Below are 18,816 nucleotides of genomic sequence, written 5' to 3'. Positions count from 1 at the left end.
CTGAGCCCACGGTACAAATCTCTGCCACCCTCTGGATCCTTGTGCCTGAACCAGAACAGGGCCTCTGCCCCCACGGAGCCCGCAGCCTAGGGGAAGACGGTCCTGAAGGAAAAGATCCTGCAGAAGGATATTTACCTCCCAGGCAGGAGGGAGGCAATTACTCGCTCTTAATCACTACCTCTGTTTCTCTCGGCACGGAGAGAGGGGAGGCGGCACCCTCAATCTGGCCTGGTTTGAGATGTTCTCAGCCGTGGGAGACAGACAGACTGTCATCAAATGTCGGGAAATAGCTGTCATGAGACTCCTCACCCCCTGACACCACACGACACCTCTCCCTTCCCGGAGCCAGAAGCCCTCCTTCTGTGACTGCAAAGTCATAGGTTCTATTCTTTTTTTTTTTTTTTTAAGTTTATTTATTTTTGAGAGAGAGAGAGAGAAACAGAGCGCGAGCGGGGGAGGGACAGAGAGAGACACAGAATCCGAAGCAGACTCCAGGCTCCGAGCTGTCAGCAGAGACGCTGCGCTGTGGGGCTCGAACTCACAAACCGTGAGATCATGACCTGAGCCGGAGCGGGATGCCCCCACCGACTGAGCCACCCAGGCGCCCCTCGTAGGTTCTGTTCTTGTTGACTGAGTGCCCAAAGGCTTCCTAGCCCTCGTGCATCCCTGCTGGGGTACAGACCCACTTTGACCGGGGCTCCCAGTGCGGGGCAGGATGCCCAGAGTCCAGAGCCCAAGTCCCCCCGGAGACACACGCCCAGCTGTGTCCCAGGTCTGTGCCCCGGGTCTCCTGGTTCCCATTCTTGTCCATGTGGAATCAGACGAAGAGGGGTCCCTGTGACAGTCTTCCTTCCTCCCTTGTCGGTTTCATTTGCTTGTGTCTCAGGCTCCTGAGACGGTGCCTGTCATGAATGAGATGCTGCCCCGCCCCTTGGGTCGCCTGCTGCCCGAGGCCAGGGTTTATGCAGTGTTCATGATGCACTTCTTTGAAAATGGGGGCCTCCTGCGTGCTCCCCCTGTGGCGGGTGATTCTGGGGACCCCAGAGGAGTCAGACCAGGACACTGATCTCAAAGAGGTGGCAGGCTGGCCACAGAGACAGGACGGACACAGTCAGTGAGCAATGGAGGCGGTTACGTCACGGCAGTGAGCGACCGAGCAGGGACCCGGTGTAAGAGGGAGGCTGTAGAGATGGGGTGGAGGGCTTTGATGGGGCCCGGAGGGGGCGGAGGTCAGGATGAGGGGCACTGGGGAGCCATGGGAGGTGTGTGAGCAGGGGAAGTTGTGGAATCAACACTGAGTGTACAGAGGTCCTTCTGGGGTTCCATGGGGGGGGATGCAGAGAGGCCAGGACAAGCTGGAGGTGGGGGTCCTGGGGGAGAGGAGAGAGCCTGGGTAGGAGCCAGGCCACGGATGGAGAAGACAAGACTGAAGGGCTCGTGTGGACTCTCATCCAGGACCGCCCCTTCTCCCCACCTCCTCACAGGCTGACATTAGCGTGTCCCCAACGCTAACCCCCCCACCCTGTCTCCCACAGCCTGGCCACGCCCTGCAGGCCTCTCCTGCCCATCCTGGGTCCAGACTCCTCTCGACTCCCTACCCCCTTGCCCTTCCAGATGCAAACTCACTGAGTGCGCGGCCTTCAGAGCCCCTCCATTTGTCGGTCTATAAAATAGGTGTGTTAGCTTCTAATGGCTGCTGCAAGTTTCTAATGTTGCCGCGAGTCAGAGGGGAGGGGAAGGGTGTGGGCAAACAATCAGAAATTAAAACAACACGCGAGCATCGCTCTTTCATACTCAAAAGAGGTGACCCTGAGTAGAGACCTGGCCTGGAGGTGGGGGTAGCTGGGAGGTTAAGCAACCGTGGGGACGGTCTTGAGGAGGCCCCAATATGGCCACGTTGATGGTGCGCCCTATCGTTCCCCACTGAATTGTTGATGGGACACCGCGTCCCCCAGCCAGAAAAACGGGGCTCTGAGATGCGCAAGGGATCGCCACTCAAGGAAGGGAAGCGGGGTGAGGGCATGAAGGTGGGTCATCTCTGGACTCCTCGTATAGTGCTTTTTCAGCCTGCCCCGTGCCCTGCAGACCTGGCCACCTCTTTCCTGGAGAACGAGCTGGAGGGGTTGGTGTCTTTCTCGTTGTTGGCTTCTAGCTCCTTCTTCCTCGTTTGTCTCCAGGCCATTAACTTCCCTGGAGGGAAATATGTCCTGAGGCCTCCTGTGGGCCTGGTCCTAAACTGGGTAATATTGGGGACAAAGATAAGAATCAGCTTGTTAGGAAGGGGGGGGGGCAGGGTTTCCAGCCTGGTGCTGGAGACAGTTCTAGCCTGAGGGTTTTAAGGGAATCAGAGGGAGGGAGAGGGGCTGTAGGGGGACTCTGGAAAAAGTCAGGGGGGGGGCTTCCCAGAGGAGGGGGCATTCACATTAGGAATTGAGATATGAGTAGGAGTTTGCCAGGGGGGAGATGGGCTTGGCACATTCATTTACATACATGTCCCGAGTTCTCCGCTGGGCTGGTTGTTCAAAGATGACATTCATTCATTCATTCATTCATTCATTCATTCATTCATTATGTATTGGGGCAAGATACAACAGGTGGGCGCCTGGGTGGCTCAGTTGGTTAAGCATCTGACCTCAGCTCAGATCTGGATCTCAGGCTTGTGAGTTCGAGCCCCATGTTGGGCTCCGTGCCGGGCCTGGAGCCTACTTAAAACGGACAACAACAAAAAGATAATCCAATGGGTGAGACTTCAGATCCTGGAGTCAGTCAACCTGGACTTCTTTCTGAGGTGTTTTATTTACTGGATGGCCAAGTAACTTAACCGTGCTCTATGCCTCAGTTTTCCCCTGGATAAAACGAGGACAGTAACGGCATTGTCCTCACAGGGTTCTTAGAATAAATTAAAAGGGCGCATGTGAAGGGCATAGCACACTGCTCCGTACATTGTTGATGCTTAGTTCCTGCCCTTGACTTAGCTTGAACTCCATCTCAGAGACCCTGCACACAAGGAAAGTGATGCCTGATCCAGTCTGGCAGGGTGAGCAGAAGTCAGAGAAGGGTTTCTGGAGACGGTGGCTCTCGTTTGGGTTTTGAAGGATGAGTAGGAGTTTGCCAGCTGAAGTGACAAGGTGAAGCAAAGTGCTCCAGGATGAGGAGATAAGGACGAAGGCTGGGTGTGTCCATGTGGCCATGAAAGCACGTAGGTTGTTCTAGAGACTCCAGAGGAGAAGGAAGCGGTGAGCTACGCGGCTGGCCGTGTGGGCGGGGCCACGACAGGCAGGGATGCAAATGCTAGGCTGAGGGCTCAGACCTGGTCCTGGGGTGGGGGGGGGGGGACGTAGGAAGGCAGTGCCCAAGCTAACAAGCTATCCTTCAGTTCACAGACGGGGAAACTGAGGCCCATACTCAGACGCTGCTTGGAAGCCCCTCTGATTTCCTGCCAGTCCCAGGATTCCACTTCCTTTCCTAGCCACTTGTGAGCGCCCACATACCCCATTTTGAGTCCTCGGGAGCAGACCAGGCTACGAGTTCCTGAAAGACACCTGCCCCCGAGCTGCTGGTGAGCTGAGGACGATGAAGGAACGGAGTGGGTCAGCAAGCCTGTGAACGGATCAGGACCTCAGTGTGGTTCACTTAGGTCTCTGCTTGGTCTTTGATTTTGAGCAAGGGAATCACCCCCTCTGAGCCTCAGTTTCCCCACCTGAAAGGTTGACCTGTTAATAGCAGCTCCCCCTCCCCATAGGGGCCACCTGGTGGGCTCAGTCGGTTAAGCGTCTGACTCTCGGTGTTAGCCAGGTCATGATCTCACAGTTTGTGAGTTGGAGCCTCACATCGGGCTCTGTGCTGACAGCTTGGAGCCTGCTTGGGATCCATCTGTCTCTCTCTCTCTCTCTCTGCCTCTCCATTGCTTGAGCACTCCTCTCTCTCTCTCTCTCAAAATAAATAAATAAACTTAAAAATAACATAGGAGCTGCCCCATAGGGTTTGCACAGCAACGGTCCCCCAGTCCGGGAGGGGGAGAGGGAGAGAGTCCTCTTGGGGTCTCGGTGGAAGGTGGGCCCCAAGTCCACTTGGGGTCTGGGTGGAAGGCGGGTTCCGCCCTGAGATGAAGGTCGTGGGGAAGTCTGGCGGGGGGGGGGGGGGGACAGGGACGGGACTTGCTATCATGGAGGTTTGTGGGTCCCAACAGCACCATCCAGTTCACGGAGGACCCCTCGGGGAGTCGGTGGCTGGCACCGGCCGGAGCCCTGCGCCTGCTGGGGCTGCGCTCTTCCTCCTCTACTCCCTGGCAACCCTCACCTCTTACCTCCTGGAGGCGGCCGGCGGATGCCTGCCTCCGGGTCTGACGGCTGCCTCCCCTCTCTGACTTTCTACGCCAGTGGCTGCCAGCTGTCCCACGAGGCTGCCCCCGGCTACCCTCAGTGCTCGCCCCCCTGGGTGGGGCAGTCTTCTGGGCCGGCGGGTTCGGGCTCCTTCTGCTGGTCCTGGATGGCCCCGCGACCTCGGGTGCCACGGACCGGGCAGACCTTTGTAACAGGAGCCCCGCTGGGGCCCGGCCCCGCCGCCCTCCAGCCCCGCACCGAAGCAGCCTCCATTTGGCTTTGGGATGCCGCCGGGGGTGCTGAGCCCCTTTCACAGTCTCACGAGGACCAGGCTGCAGCTGGCAAGACTGGGGGGCGCTGTGGGCCCCCGGAGGAGGGCACGTTGTTTCTCTGCTGGCTCCCCTTCCACCTGCTGCTACTGCTGAGTCCGGGGGAGCTGGGGGAGCCCAGGCTGGACGTGGTGGGGGTGGGGTGCTGCTCAGAGTGCTAGAGCTCACCCTGGGGAGGGGGGCGGCGGCTGCCTCAACCCTCTGCCTTGCGCAAGCGGGGACCAGGCCTTCAGGCAGCGTCCCAGCCAGGCCTTCTTGTTCTGCCAAGGGGGAGAGTCTGAGAAGGACACGAGTGAGGGGTCCAGCCATCCTGGGAGCATCTGGAGGGAAATTCCTGGGGGTGGAGACAGTATGGGGGAGGGTAGAGGATGGGGGGGGGCCTGTCTCCTCAGACTCTGGAGAATATGAGACGTGGCGATTCAGTACAAGGAGGAGGCGGAGAGAAAGAGAGAGAGGTGTAGAGAGAGGGACAGAGACACAGCGAGAGGGACAGAGATGGGAGCGGACAGAGATCAGGGCGGAGACACAGAGACCCTGAGAGAGAAGTGGAGGGAGCAGAACAGAGATGGTGGCAGGGGGAGCGTGGAGTCGAGACCCTGAGAGACACAGGAGCACGGACAGCTCTAGAGAAAGATGAAATAGCACGGGCCTCAGCCTGGGGAGAGGGTGGGGAGACAGAGAGACAGGGGGACGGACATGGAGAGAGGGCCGTGGGCTGCATGTAAAGGCAGGACCGAGGACATGGCGTAGGAATGCGGAATGAGGGTGACCAGACGTCCCGATTATCCCGGGACTGAGCGATTCTTGGGATGTGGGGCTCTGGGGGCTAAAAGTGGGAAGTCCCACGCGAAGCAGGACGCCTTGGTCCCCTAGGTGGATCGGAGCACCGCAGGGCAGCACTGAGCCACCAGATTTTCTGGCTCACTGGGGTGCTGGTTCTTCTTCTCTTGCTGCCTCCCAGCGGATGGGATTTTGGGGCGATGGTGGGGTTCGGAGCTGAAGGCCAAGAAAGAATTCTTGAAGACGTCGTTGGTGCAAAAAGGTGATTTTATTAAAGCACGGGGACGGGACCCGTGGGCAGAAAGAGGGGCACTGGGGTTGCGGAGAGTGACTGATTATACACCCTCAGGTTGGGAGGGCCTTAGGGACAGCGTAAGTCTCTAAGGAATTTTGGAAGCCGGGTTTCTAGGACCTTGAGGGGCGAGCTGTTACTAGGAAAATGTCGTTTATTACGGTTTAGTAAAACCTCAGTCGTGAGACCCCTCAGATGTATATCAGGGACCACATGCTTAGAGTATAATGGCCAACATATACTTGGGGGCTAAAGATCAAGGAGGTTTGCAAAGGAATCTTTATGTATTTAAGGAAACTCACAGGATCCTGGATAATATGAAGCCAAGATCGCCTTTTGCCCCTAGCAAAGTGTCATCATTGAGGCAGCCGAGCTCCTAGAGGAAGGTCACTCTGCCTGTTTCAAGGACTTTGTCAATCGGCTGTAGGCGGTAAGGGAAGCTTTCACTGGTCTTTGTTTCCCACCTCACCCCGGCAAGCACTTAAACCCCCTCCATCTTGATAAGCGTGATATTAGGGCTCCAGGAGACAGAGTCTATAGGTTTCTGGAGATTAGGCTCTGGATAAGAGTGACTGTTTCTTGCAGTGACTAGGTCATCCGGAAGCTGAAGGAGACGCCTGTCCTGCATGACTGGGATCTCCATCAGTCAGACACTTGCTTTCTTTCCATGTCCTTGGACAGCCAGGAGAGTCCGAGGGCTATCACACACACCCCACCTGGGGGCGGGGTGCTGTTAGCCTGTACTTTGTCCTCGGTTTCCCCCACGCTCCCTCATCACAGCCACACTTCCAGTGCCCCTTGGTCCGGGCAGAAACAACATAGCTTGTTCTCTTTGGTTTTCAAAACTCCCAAATGTTTCTAAACCAAAGGTTAATTTTTGCTCCGGGATCTGAGTCTTTCGGGAGCTGCCTCAGAAATGCACCAAGCTCCAAGAGGCGGGGTGGGGGGGGGGCGGGTGTGGGGAAATCTATCTTTTCTGTCTTCAGAAAACACATTACAGAGATGTCTCTGACCCTGGCTGCACATTAGACTCTCCGGGGGAGCTTTTAAAATCCAATCGATGTCCAGGCCCCAACCCCGGGGCATTGTGGTTTAAGTGGTCCGGGGTGGAGCTGGGCTCTGGGAGTTTCAAAAGCTCCCCAGGGACCCCCACGTGGCCACGGGCTGAGCCCCATCTATCCCAAGTGCCTGTGGTTGTGGAAATGGAAGCTTAATAGCTCCCAGGGGACTGAGAACCCCAGCACTAAGTGGTTGAAAACCCAGGATTGGTGGGGGAGGGGGGGGGCGCATGCAAAGACCGACTTCTTTGTCTATATTTGGTTGTTTCACAAGCATTAACAGCCCAGACCCAAGCTGGGGGTCCTGTAGGCGTCAGATCCTGTTCTGTTGCACCCCACCCTCAAGCTCCCAGTCACAGCCAGGAAGGATGGGAGGGGAGAGCAGGCAGCCTCACTTGGATCACGTGGGGTTTTAGGAAGCCTTCCAGAGGAAGCTGATGCCAATTTGGGTGGCGAGCACAGCATGTGCAAAGGCACTGGGGAGTGGCATTTTTTACTATCTCTGAGTTATATGTGGTTAAGGATATGCTGGGGGGCGGGGATGTGTAGGAGGTAGGTGCGATTGAGAAAAGAAAAGAAAGGGAAAGCAAAGCAAAGCAAAGCCAAAGAAAGGAAAAGAAAAAAAAAGTAGAAGGAGTCAGGTCGGAATATAGCCTCCAATGTCAGGCTGAGGGGCTGGGACTCTTGTCCTCGAGGAACCTGGGGGACACGGGAAGGCTGTGAACAGGGAGCGACAGGGTCAACTCTGGGTGTAGCAGGATCCCTGTAAGAGCTGGAAGAGGGAGACAGGGAGCAAGGCGAAGATCCCGGGAGAGAGAAACCCTGGGCCGGGAGGGGGAGGAAGCTCTCCAAAATTCGGGTTTTCCCTCACGGAGCCCTGCGGACTGGCTTCTGGCTGGGAACGTGGTCCAACACCGCCCCCGTGTGGTTGCTCCTGGTTTTGCAACCAGGGCCTCCTGTAAGTAAAACTATCAGGCCGCTTCCGAGGATTGAAGAGGGCGTTATTACCACTTACGTTGCAACGGGCCCAAAGTGTTTGCCGTCGGCGAGCCCAAATGGTAGCGAGGCTGTAAATCCGTTCCCAATCAAAATTTGTTAGGCCTTTGCTAAGAAGCCCAGGATGTTCGGCCACCCTATTCAGAAGCTGCCTTTTCAGATGTTGCGTTGAAATGAAATGGTTTACCAGATGAGGAGGAGGGGGAAGCTCCATCACAGGCTGGGGCGTCCCCCAGGGCATTCTGTCTACTGGGGATGAGGCAGGGAGTGGGGAGGAGGAGGGTCGTAAGGGAGCCGGGGACAGACTCTCGGCCTGGAGGTCTGCACACTTCCATAGGAAGGGGCATTGGCATTGGGTACTGAAGGCTGAATAGGAGTTTTCTAAGAAAAAAGCAAGATGTGTTGATACAATACAGCAATGAAGATGATAACTGCCGACTTTTTGCGGCTGACAAATTCGTGTCTTTGATCTCAAGTTGTTCTGGCTGTGGCCTGGGCCCACTGGACAAAGATTTTTACCTTTGTCCGATTGAGAAGAAAACCCAGGTTCAGAGAGGAGTATATCTGAAGTACGCCAGTCTGTGCTGATGCCAGGTGAATGAGCCCTGCTCTCTCTCCTCTCTGTGCTTTTGCACGCAAAGCTCAAATGTCCTTCCTCTTCTCTATTTTTTCCTGAAAGACTCCTACTCGTCCCTCAAAACCCGGCTCAGATTCTGGGTTCCTGGCCTCAAATGGGAGAGTCCAGCCCTCTAGCCCTCTCCTTCCTCAGACCCAGGAGACTGGACCCTTGGCCCCTCCTCCCTCTGACTCGGAGACTCAAATGGAGCCCGGGAGGCTGTGCACCAGCCAGGGTGGTACCCTGGAACAGGATATGCTGATGCAGTCACATTTATTGGGTCTCAGAGGCCAGGGTCATGATCCAGGGTGGAATGCTCTTGGATTAGGCGTCCCATGTCTTCTCATCGCTGAGCCTGAGGGAGGAAGACTCAGAGATATACAGAGGCACGGGAGAGGAGGAGAGGCTAAGACAATAAAGTAGGGGCCGCAGAGTCAGAGATTCAGTCGGCCACCTCTGCCCTCTGCCCACTCACCTTGTTGAAGAAGTAGATGGAGGCAAGGATGGTGATCACGGCCATGGCCAGGGTTACGTTCTGGGGGGGGGGGGTCAGAAGTCAGGGCCTACCTCCTCCCTTCCCTCTCCCCAGGCCTCCCCCCACCCCCTGCCAGCCCCCTCCTCACTTCCTGAAAGTTCATGGCCATGGCCTTGAGCTGCACAGTTGTTTGACCTCCCTCTTCCTTTCCTGGACTCTGAGCCAGAGGCAGCTGATCAGCCACCAGAACCTCAGAGGGGTTGCCTGGGAGACCAGAATGGTGGCCGTGGTGACGAGAGAAGGGCATTCTGGGTAGGGGGGGGCATTGGGCAGATGGTTGAGGGTGGGGGGCTCGGACGCAGAAAAGGACCTGTAGTGTCTGAATTTGGGATCGGGACACTTGAGACTGGAGAATCCAGACCTCCAGCACTGAGGAGTTTGTTCCCCCACCCCCCCCCCCCCGCCCCGGGGTGCTGGGGAGCCACGGGAGGCTGTGAACAGGGGAGACACCCAGTCAGCTCTGAGTGTCGGTGTCTTGGAGCAGGGAGGAGGCTGGGAGCCTGGAGAGGAAGTGAGGCGGCCCAGACAAAATTTCCTCCAGCAGTGGCTGCCGGACACAAGGGTGGGAGAAGCAGCAGTCGGACGCGCATTCCAGAGCTTCGTCACCACCAGTTCTAAGGGTGGGAGCGCCGGCCGCCGCAATTTGCCCACCTCTGGGCCACAGGCCCGCGCCTCCCACCGCCCCCTGGCGGTCTCTGACTTTTACTCCTCCAGCCTCCCCGCTAGTATCGTAGACATCTAACCCTTCGTCCGTGACGCTTTTAGAACTCACTCCCAGGTCACCAGAAATAGGGAAAGAAACGAGTATAGTCGCCCGTCGTTACCCGCGGATTCCATCCTTGCGAATTCGCCTACTCGCTACATTATCTGTAATCCCCCAAACGCAGACCCGCTGCCCTCGCGCGGTCACCCATGGACATGCGCAGAACGGTAACATTTTCAGTTGCTGGATGCGCTCATGTTCCCAGCTAAGGTCAGACGAGGTGGCAGAGGTGACACTGTACCCTTCCGTTTCAGCTCTCAGACAGAGAGATGCCCAGAGGAGGGAGCCGGGCGCGGGCAGTGCAGCGCACGGACCTCCCGCTGGACGAGTTTGAGTCCCAACTCTGGCACTTGCGAGTGGGGTGACCTTAGACAAATTTTCTAGTTTGTAAAATAAAGAAAATAGGACCTCCCAGGATCTATCTATCTATATATCTATGTATCTATCATCATCTATATCTCTATCATCAACATCTATCTATCATCAATTATCGAACATCTATATCTATCTATCTATCTATCTATGTATCTCTCATCATCTATATCTCTATCATCAACATCTATCATCTATCATCTATCTAACATCTATATCTATCTATCTGTCATCATCTATATCCCTATCATCAGCATCTATCTATCATCTATCTATCATCTATATCTATCTATCTATCTATCTAACATCTATATCTATCTATCTATGTATCTATCATCATCTATATCTCTATCATCATCTATCATCAATCTATATATCTATCTAATATCTATATCTATCTCTCATCATCTATATCTCTATCATCAATATCTATCTATCTAACATCTCTATCTATCTATCTATGTATCTCTCATCATCTATATCTCTATCATCAACATCTATCTATCATCTATCTAACATCTATATCTATCTATCATCATCTGTATCTCTATCATCAACATCTATCTATCATTTATCTATCAATCATCTATCTAACATCTATATCTATCTATCTATCTATCTATCTATGTATCTATCTATCATCTGTATCTCTGTCATCAACATCTATCTATCATCTAACATCTATCTAACATCTCTATCTATCTATCTATTTATCTATCATCTATCTATCATCATCATCTATATCTCTATCATCAACATCTATCTATCTATCATCTAACATCTCTATCTATCTATCTATCTATCTATGTATCTCTCATCATCTGTATCTCTATCATCAACATCTATCATCTATCTATCTGTCATCATCTATATCTCTATCATCAACATCTATCATCTAACATCTATATCTATCTATCATCATCTGTATCTCTATCATCAACATCTATCTATCATCCATCTATCTAACATCTATATCTATCTATCTATCTATCTATCTATCTGTCATCATCTATATCCCTATCATCATCTATCATCTATCTATCTATCTATCTATCTATCTATCTAACATATCTATCTATCTATCTATCTATCTATCTATCTATGTATCTATCATCATCTATATCTCTATCATCAACATCTATCATCTATCTATCATCTATCTAACATCTATATCTATCTATCATCATCATCATCTATATCTCTATCATCAACATCTATCATCTATCTATCATCCTATCTTCCTATCTATCTATCTATCTATCTATCATCTCACCTTTGGAGTTCCTGCTGAGGCCAATCGTTATCCAGAGATCAAAGGGCTGGGGTCGGCCAGTGGGTGAAGAACCAGGGTGTTTCCCCATGTTTACTTGCGTGGTTGGCTGAATAATGGCCTTGAAATGCCTTAATCCCCAGAACCTGTGAACACCTCTCACATGGCTAAAGTGACTTTGCAGAGGTGCTTCAGTTGGGTTCTTGACACGGAGAGGGTGTCATTCCATTCATTCTGCTACAGCAGAGTATCATAGAGGGGATGACTTATCAAGAACACACATTTATTTCACACTTTCCTAGAGGCTGGAGGGCCAAGGTCCAGGCATTGACAGATCTGGTGTCTAATGAGAGCCTGCTTGGTGGTTCACAGTCAGCCAGCTTCTGGATGTGCCCTGTGGTGCTGGAAGGACAAGGGAGCTCCTGGAGTGTCTTTTATTACAAGGGCACTGATCCCACTCATGGGGGCTCCTCCCTTAGGGGACAGGACTGCTCTGCGAAAACAACGAAATAGGGTGGGAATAGTGGAGGAGACTTCTGAGGTTAGGCTACAAGAGACACTGCTGTCTCTTGGTCAGTCACTGTGGGAGGAACCAACGGCCATGTGGTGGTGAGTTGAGGCCTCTGGCCAGCAGCTGCCCTGGTGAGCTCAGAAGCGACTCGAGTTAGGGGCGCCCCGGTGACTCGGTCAGTTAAGCGTCCGACTTCGGCTCAGGTCATGGTCTCGAGGTTCGTGAGTTCAAGCCCCGCATTGGGCTCTGCGCTGACAGCCTTTGGATGCTCTGTTTCCCTCTCTTGGCCCCTCCCCTGCCCCTGCGCTTATAGGTTGGGCTCTCTCTCTCTCTCTCTCTCTCTCTCAAAACCAAATAAACATTTCATTTAGAGAGAGACAGAGCATGAACGGGGGAGGGTCAGAGAGAGGGAGACACAGAATCCAAAACAGGCTCCAGGCTCCGAGCTGTCAGCACAGAGCCCGACGCGGGGCTCGAACTCACGGACCGAGAGATCATGACCTGAGCCGAAGTCGGCCGCTTAACCGACTGAGCCACCCGGGCGCCCCCCCAAATAAACATTTCAAAAAAAAAAGTGGCTCAAGTTTCCAAATGACTGCAGCCCCAGCCACAACCTGACTTCAATCTTGTGAAGACCCTAAGCCGAGACCACCCAGCTATGCCACTCCCAAATTCATGACCCACCAAAACTTCAAGAAATAAGTGGCTACTGTCGTAAGCCACTAAGTTTTCAGGTAATTTGTCACACAGCAAGAAATAACTATTTAGTAGTTGGTCCGCAAACCCCTGTTCTAAGTGCTAATATATTTGAACTCGTTAACCCTCAAAGCAACTCTCTGAGATTGTACTCGTTCCCATTTTATGAATGAGGAAACTGAGGCACAGAGAGGCGCAGTAACGTGCTGATGGTTGCACAGCTTGTAAATGGTGGGTGAGGTTAGGGTTGGAACCCAGCCTGTCCAAATCCGGGGTCTGGGTGTTCAACCACTGAGCCCTGCTGGCTTGGGCCAGCTGTGGGCGGCACCGGAAGAAGGTGACATCTCCAAGAAGCCCGAGAGAGCTACAAAGAGCTCCAACATTTAAGGGGTGAGAATAGGAAAAAACCGATTTGTGGTGGTGGGGAGGGAGAAGAAGGCAGAGCATGTGTCTAGAATGCGGGGCTGGGTGGGGGTGTCGCTGCCTTCCTCTGCATCCAGGTTAAGGGCCCCTGGTTCAAATCCCAGTTCTGCCACTCACTGCCTGTGTTCCCTCAGGCAAATGATTTTTTTTTTTTAATTTTTTAAATGTTTATTTATTTTTGAGAGAGAGACAGAGTGTGGGCAGGGGAGGGGCAGAGAGAGAGGGAGACACAGAATCAGAAGCAGGCTCCAGGCTCTGAGCTGTCAGCACGGAGCCCGACGCGGGGCTCGAACTCACGAAGCGTGAGATCATGACCTGAGCCAAAGCCAGAAGCTCAACCGACTGAACCACCCAGGCGCCCCGCTCAGGCAAATGATTTAACCCTGCCGTGCCTCAGTTTCCCCAGCTGCACAATGGGGACGGTGATAACCATATCACCCCCTGCTAGAGTCGCAGAGGAGATTAAATGGGTTAATCCACTGGCTAATCCAAAGGCCTGGGGGTGCGGTGGGGGGGGGGGGGAGTCGATCCCAGGAGCCCGCCTTGGCTCCCGGGACAGGCATGCCGGGACCTGCGTTTCTGGGGGTGCTGAGGCAGGGGTAATGAGTGGGTGGGGCTGCGGCACAGACAGTGGGCTGAGCTCAGCGTCTGGGCTGTGTGGAGATGGCCGGGCCAGGGTTTTGGGGCCTCCCTGCTGGACCTATCCTGCTTCTGCTCCTGCCCCAGGCCCTGCCGGAAGGACCCCTGGTGTTTGTGGCTGTGGTGAGGTGTCCCCCGCCCCGGCCTGGCCCCTCGCCTCTCCCAGGCCGGCCCTGACCTGGTCCCGTCCCCAGGTGTTCCGGCACGGCGACCGGGCCCCGCTGGCCTCCTATCCCACCGACCCGCACAAGGAGGCGATCACCGTCCTGTGGCCCAGGGGCCTGGGCCAGCTGACTGGGGTGAGAGGCCGGGGGGGGGGGGGGGGGGGGGGGGGGGGCAGGCGGCGGTGGGGGGGGGGAGTGGGCGGGGCAGGGAGGGGTCTGCTGACTCCTGCTCTGTCCTCAGGAGGGGGTCCGCCAGCAGCTGGAGCTGGGCCGCTTCCTGAGGAACCGCTATGAGGCCTTTCTGAGCCCCGAGTACCGGCGGGAGGAGGTACTGCCCACGATGACCCTCACCTGCCTCCTGACTTCTGACCTCCACTGACCCCAACACTCACCGTGGGCCTCCGCCTCTGGCCTTTGACCCCCCCATAACCCAACCTGCACCCCAGTTCTGATCGCTCACCTCCAAACCATTGACTTACTCGTGCTGACCTCTGACCCCACCTCAGCATGAATATGCTTCACCTCTGACCTCTGACCTCCGTCAACCCTGACTTTTTCTTTTTTAAGTTTATTTATTTATTTTGGGAGAGAGCGCACGCAATCAGGGGAGCGGCAGGGGCAGAGAGAGGGGGAGAGAGAGAGAATCCCGAGCAGACTCCGCATCATCAGCACGGAGCCTGACACGGGGCTCGAACCCACGAACCGTGAGATCATGACCTGAGCTGAAACCAGGAGTCTGGCGTTTAACCAAATGAGCCACCCAGGCGCCCCAACCCTGACTTTATTTTCCTGCCCTCACCTCTCTCTTCTGACTCCCACCAACTCCGTCCAGATTTTCTGACCTCTGGTTTCTGATGCCAAAACTTGCTGGTTGTGACTTTGACCCTTACGGGTTCAATTTGCCCTCCCAACTTCCCATCTTTGATCTCTGCCCTTCACCAAATCTGAATTTCCTCCCTGTCTTTTGACACCCCCCAAATAGGAGCATTCCTCCTGACCTCTGACCTCTGATCCCTGATAGACATGTACTGAATTCTGGTCCCATGTCCTTCAACCTCCCCTCCTAACCTTGAACTCCAACTTCCAGCCACCAGCAATTCTGATCTTCCTCTCTTTCAATGAGGCCACTGACCCCTCTGGTCCCACATGTTCACCCAACCTCTGACCTCCAACCTGGCTGCTCCTGACATTGACCTCTGACCCTTGATCCCAACTTCCAACACTGAGAACCAGACGCTCCAATTTGCCCTGGGTTTTGACTCCCAACCCCTAACCTTCGACCCGGAACCGAATCTGAAGCTTTTGGTTTGCTGCTGCAGCTGACCTGTGACCCGACCTTGGTCCCCTTGCCTGTTTTCTCCCCGCCACCCCCCAGGTGTATGTTCGCAGCACTGACTTTGACCGCACGTTGGAGAGCGCTCAGGCCAACCTCGCAGGGCTGTTCCCTGAGGCTGCTCCGGGGCGCCCAGAGGCTGCCTGGAGGCCCATCCCTGTACATACAGTGCCAGTCACCGAGGACAAGGTCAGGGGGCTGGGCAGGTGCAGGGGGGTGGGAGGGATGGAGAGAGACAGACACCTCTGGGTGGAGGGAGCCAGTGGCTGAGAGAGGCAGTTTGGCCCAGCTGAGCGGCTCCCCCCCGGGGGGCGTGTGCTGTCTTGGGGCAGTGAGCCCTTCCCCCCGGGGAGAGCTGTCTAGGTGAGGTGACCCGCCATCCCCGTGTGGCGCGGCCAGATCTGGGAGGGACCGCGTAGTTTGAAGAGAGATTTGGACCAGAGACAAGGCCTCCGCAGCCCCAATTCTCCGCGCCCTCTGCTGTGACTGGGGTCCCAGTCAAGCTGTCCTCTCTGAGCCTCAGTTTCCCCCAGCTGCTGAGGTTCCCCACGCGCAGCTGTCCCCGATACCATGAGCTGCTCAGGGAGGCCACGGAGGCAGCGGAGTACCAGACCGCCCTGGAGGGCTGGACAGTGAGCGGGGCCGGCGGGGCGGGGCCCGGAGGGGCGTGGCGGGGAGGGCGGGGCAGGGAGGGGTGAGGAGGTCCGTTAGACTCACCCAGCCCGGTGCACCCAGGACTTCCTAACTCGCCTGGAGAACTACACGGGGCTCTCGTTGGTCGGAGAGCCGCTCCGCAGGGCGTGGAAGGTTCTGGACACGCTGATGTGCCAGGTGAGCCCTCGCCCCACCCACCCAGCCAAGGCCGCAAGGACACCCGGATTCAAATCCCAGCTTTGCCGCTCCCTCCCCGTGTTCCCTCGGGCAAGTCCCCTAACCCTGACTGCCTCAGTTTGCGCATCTGCACAGTGGGGACAGCAGCGCACATATCGACACCTCCTGGGGTTTCTGTAACGATCGAGATCCATGCCATGTGCTTAGAGCAGTGCCGGGCATACAGTGAGGCCCGCAGGGAGGCCGGAGGCTGTGTGTTTGTCATTCCTCCTGTTAGTTTCCTTGCGGGGAAAAGCGCCCGAAACCGACATGCCGGTGAAAATCATCCTAGTTGCACGGTGGGGATAGTTTGCACTGGGCGTGCTCTGGTGTAGATGGTGACGCCACCATCGGACCCTTCTAAAGTCCCAGACGTCTGAAGTTTGAGACACGTCTGGGTCCGTGGGTGAGGGCTCCTGGACGGTGATGGTCGTTGTTAATTAATGATCGTTATCGGCCGCACCATAGCTTTTTGACCAGATCCGGCCCATGAGGGGTTCCGATGAGGGAGCTGGGGGAGAGGGCTGCAGCTAACGGGACAGCACAGGCACTGCAGGGGTGGGGGGGCGGTCTGAGGGGAGCATGGAGAGCTCAGGATGTCCTGGTCACTTTGTCTCCTCTCCCTGTCTCTCTCCAGCAAGCCCACGGTCTTCCCCTCCCATCCTGGGCCTCCCCGAATGTCCTACGGACGCTAGCGCAGATCTCAGCTTTGGATATTGGGGCCCATGTGGGTCCACCCCGGGCAGCCGAGAAGGCCCAGCTGACAGGGGGTGAGGCCATGGGGCTGGGGGGCCGGGAGGCCAAAGTGCCTTCCTCTGGGGGCTTCTCCAGCGCTCTGTTCTTGCCCTCTCAGGGATCCTGCTGGATGCCATCCTTGCCAACTTCTCTCGGGTCCAGCGCCTAGGGCTGCCCCTCAAGATGGTTATGTACTCAGCTGTGAGTCTTTGGGAAGGGGGGCAGTGCCATGTGGGCACAGGGATGAGGGGAGGAAAAGCCGGTGGGGTGGTCCCAATGGAACCTCCGCCCGCTGCCTTGGGTAGCTCATCTCCAAACCATACTCTCAGACCGTTTCACTAGAGGTACACAGTCTGGAAGGAGGGAGGTGATGGTGTTGTAAGAGAGTTTAGCTCTTCTGGAAGGACAGGCTGTTTAACTGAACTACTGCCCGATCATATTTTTGCGTCTACTTGACCGATCTTCATTAAATGATTACCTGCAATTAGTGGGATTGCCTCCAAGGTGAGCAGACTTGGGGGGGGGGGCGCTAAAGGGAACTGCGGGACATCTGGGAGGCAGCTGGATGCACCAGCCTAGAGTTCAGGAGAGACAAGACGTGGAGAGAGAAGCCCTGTCTCAGCCCTGGGATCCACCCGCAGCACGACAGCACTCTGCTGGCCCTCCAGGGAGCCCTGGGTCTCTATGACGGTCACACCCCGCCATATGCTGCCTGCCTCGGCTTTGAATTCCGGAGGCACCTCGGGGACCCGGACGAGGATGCTGGGTAAGGAGGGGGTGGCGCCCAGGAAGGGACAGGACAGAACTGTCGCGGGAAGAGACGTGGGGTCCCGGGCAGTGGGCGTGGCCCGGGCCCGGAGGGGTATTTGCCCCGGATGGCACTTGGAGGTTGACAGGTGGGAGTCAGGAGCCCAGTCTCCCCATTCGGCTCCTCTTCTCCAGATTTAAGTCAGTGGCAGGGGGGCGGTGGGGAGGGGCTCGGGTGCCACCACCTCCTGTCTCCCTCCAGGAACGTCACCATCTCCCTTTTCTACCGCAACGACTCCTCCGGCCTGCCCCTGCCCCTCAACCTCCCCGGGTGCCCGGGCTCCTGCCCACTAGGCCGCTTCCGCCAGCTCACCGCCCCCGCCCGGCCTCCGGCTCACGGGGTCCCCTGCCACGGCTCCCGCGAGCCTGCCACCCCTGCAGGTGACGGCCACGGGCGTTGGGTTGGGAGCGTGGGGGGGCCCGAGTCCCACGACTCACATTCCCGTGTTCTCCCCGCAGCCACGGTGGTGCCCCTGCTGGCCGGGGCCGTGGCGGTGCTGGCGGGGCTCAGCCTGGGGCTGGGCCTGCTGGCCTGGAGACCCGGCTGCCTGCGGGCCTGGGGCGGCCCCGTGTGAGCTGGGAAACCGGGCGCCCCCTTTCCCGCGCTGCCATTGCATCCCAACATGTCTGCTCACCCGCTGCTCTGGCTCCCGTGACTTACTGTGTGCGCCTGGCCCCGTGGGAACCGAGGGGAGGGCTCCCGGGCCCCGGAGCCCCGGGCGGGTCTGCGTGCGCACGCACGCGCGTGCTGTTACCTGTGTGTGTGGGGGGGGGGGCCTGCGTGAAGGGCGGCTTGCGCACACGTATGTGGCACGTGCGTGCACGTGCGTACAGACACTTGTGCGAATGTTTCTGCGCTTATTTGGGTGCCTGTGAGGTGTCTGCATATACGTGTTGGCACAAGAATGCGCGTGTCCGTGTGACAAGGCCTCTGTGCGTGCGTGCGGTGCGTGCGCAGCCTCCATCTGTGCATGTTGTACGCGTGTGGGCGTGCCTGCATGTGCGGGTGTATTTATGCGGGTGCATGGGAGCGGACGGTAGGTGAGTGCCTGCGGGAACATGCATTTGTAGGTGCAGCACGCGACGCGCGCACCTGGCGGGCATCAGAGCCGCGCCTGCTCAGTGAGCCCCTCCGTGGGTCACACACTCCCTTGAGAACTGGTTCCCGGCAGTCACCCAACCTGGCTTTGAGCTGTCACCTTTAGTCTTCTCCACCGCCCCCGGGGGGGGGGGGGCGGGGGTTCAAGCGCAGGGGGACAGCTCACAAGGAGGTGCAAGGGCCAAAGCCACCGGCAAACCTGAGGC

At 56.3% G+C, this 18,816-nt stretch overlaps 1 protein-coding gene and 1 long non-coding RNA gene across 3 annotated transcripts; one reads left to right on the top strand and one right to left on the bottom strand.

Annotated features, from left to right (window-relative positions):
• Positions 1 to 8,649: 8,649 nt before the first annotated feature.
• Positions 8,650 to 9,149, bottom strand: LOC123578688. Its single transcript, XR_006702454.1, has 3 exons — positions 9,017 to 9,149; positions 8,869 to 8,928; positions 8,650 to 8,748 (listed from the first exon to the last, which is right to left on the bottom strand). It is a non-coding gene; the product is annotated as an uncharacterized LOC123578688 (long non-coding RNA).
• A 4,326-nt stretch (positions 9,150 to 13,475) lies between these two features.
• On the top strand, positions 13,476 to 18,151 carry ACP4 (acid phosphatase 4). 2 transcript variants are annotated; one of them, XM_045441706.1, is made up of 11 exons: positions 13,476 to 13,725; positions 13,797 to 13,901; positions 14,008 to 14,094; positions 15,142 to 15,288; positions 15,633 to 15,731; positions 15,835 to 15,930; positions 16,607 to 16,739; positions 16,823 to 16,905; positions 17,346 to 17,470; positions 17,714 to 17,892; positions 17,971 to 18,151. In XM_045441706.1, exons 1-11 carry the CDS (start codon positions 13,627 to 13,629, stop codon positions 18,084 to 18,086), a joined length of 1,269 nt encoding a protein of 422 aa, XP_045297662.1. In that variant the 5' UTR covers positions 13,476 to 13,626; the 3' UTR covers positions 18,087 to 18,151. The 2 variants fall into 2 exon arrangements, with proteins under 2 accessions (XP_045297662.1, XP_045297661.1); XM_045441705.1 differs by having other exon boundaries at positions 17,714 to 18,151.
• Positions 18,152 to 18,816: the final 665 nt, after the last annotated feature.

The sequence above is a fragment of the Leopardus geoffroyi genome, chromosome E2, assembly GCF_018350155.1.
Source record: "Leopardus geoffroyi isolate Oge1 chromosome E2, O.geoffroyi_Oge1_pat1.0, whole genome shotgun sequence".
In the NCBI taxonomy this organism is placed as follows: domain Eukaryota; kingdom Metazoa; phylum Chordata; class Mammalia; order Carnivora; family Felidae; genus Leopardus; species Leopardus geoffroyi.
Note: the sequence above shows the minus strand (reverse complement) of the source record. Positions and strands in the feature narration are given on the sequence as shown.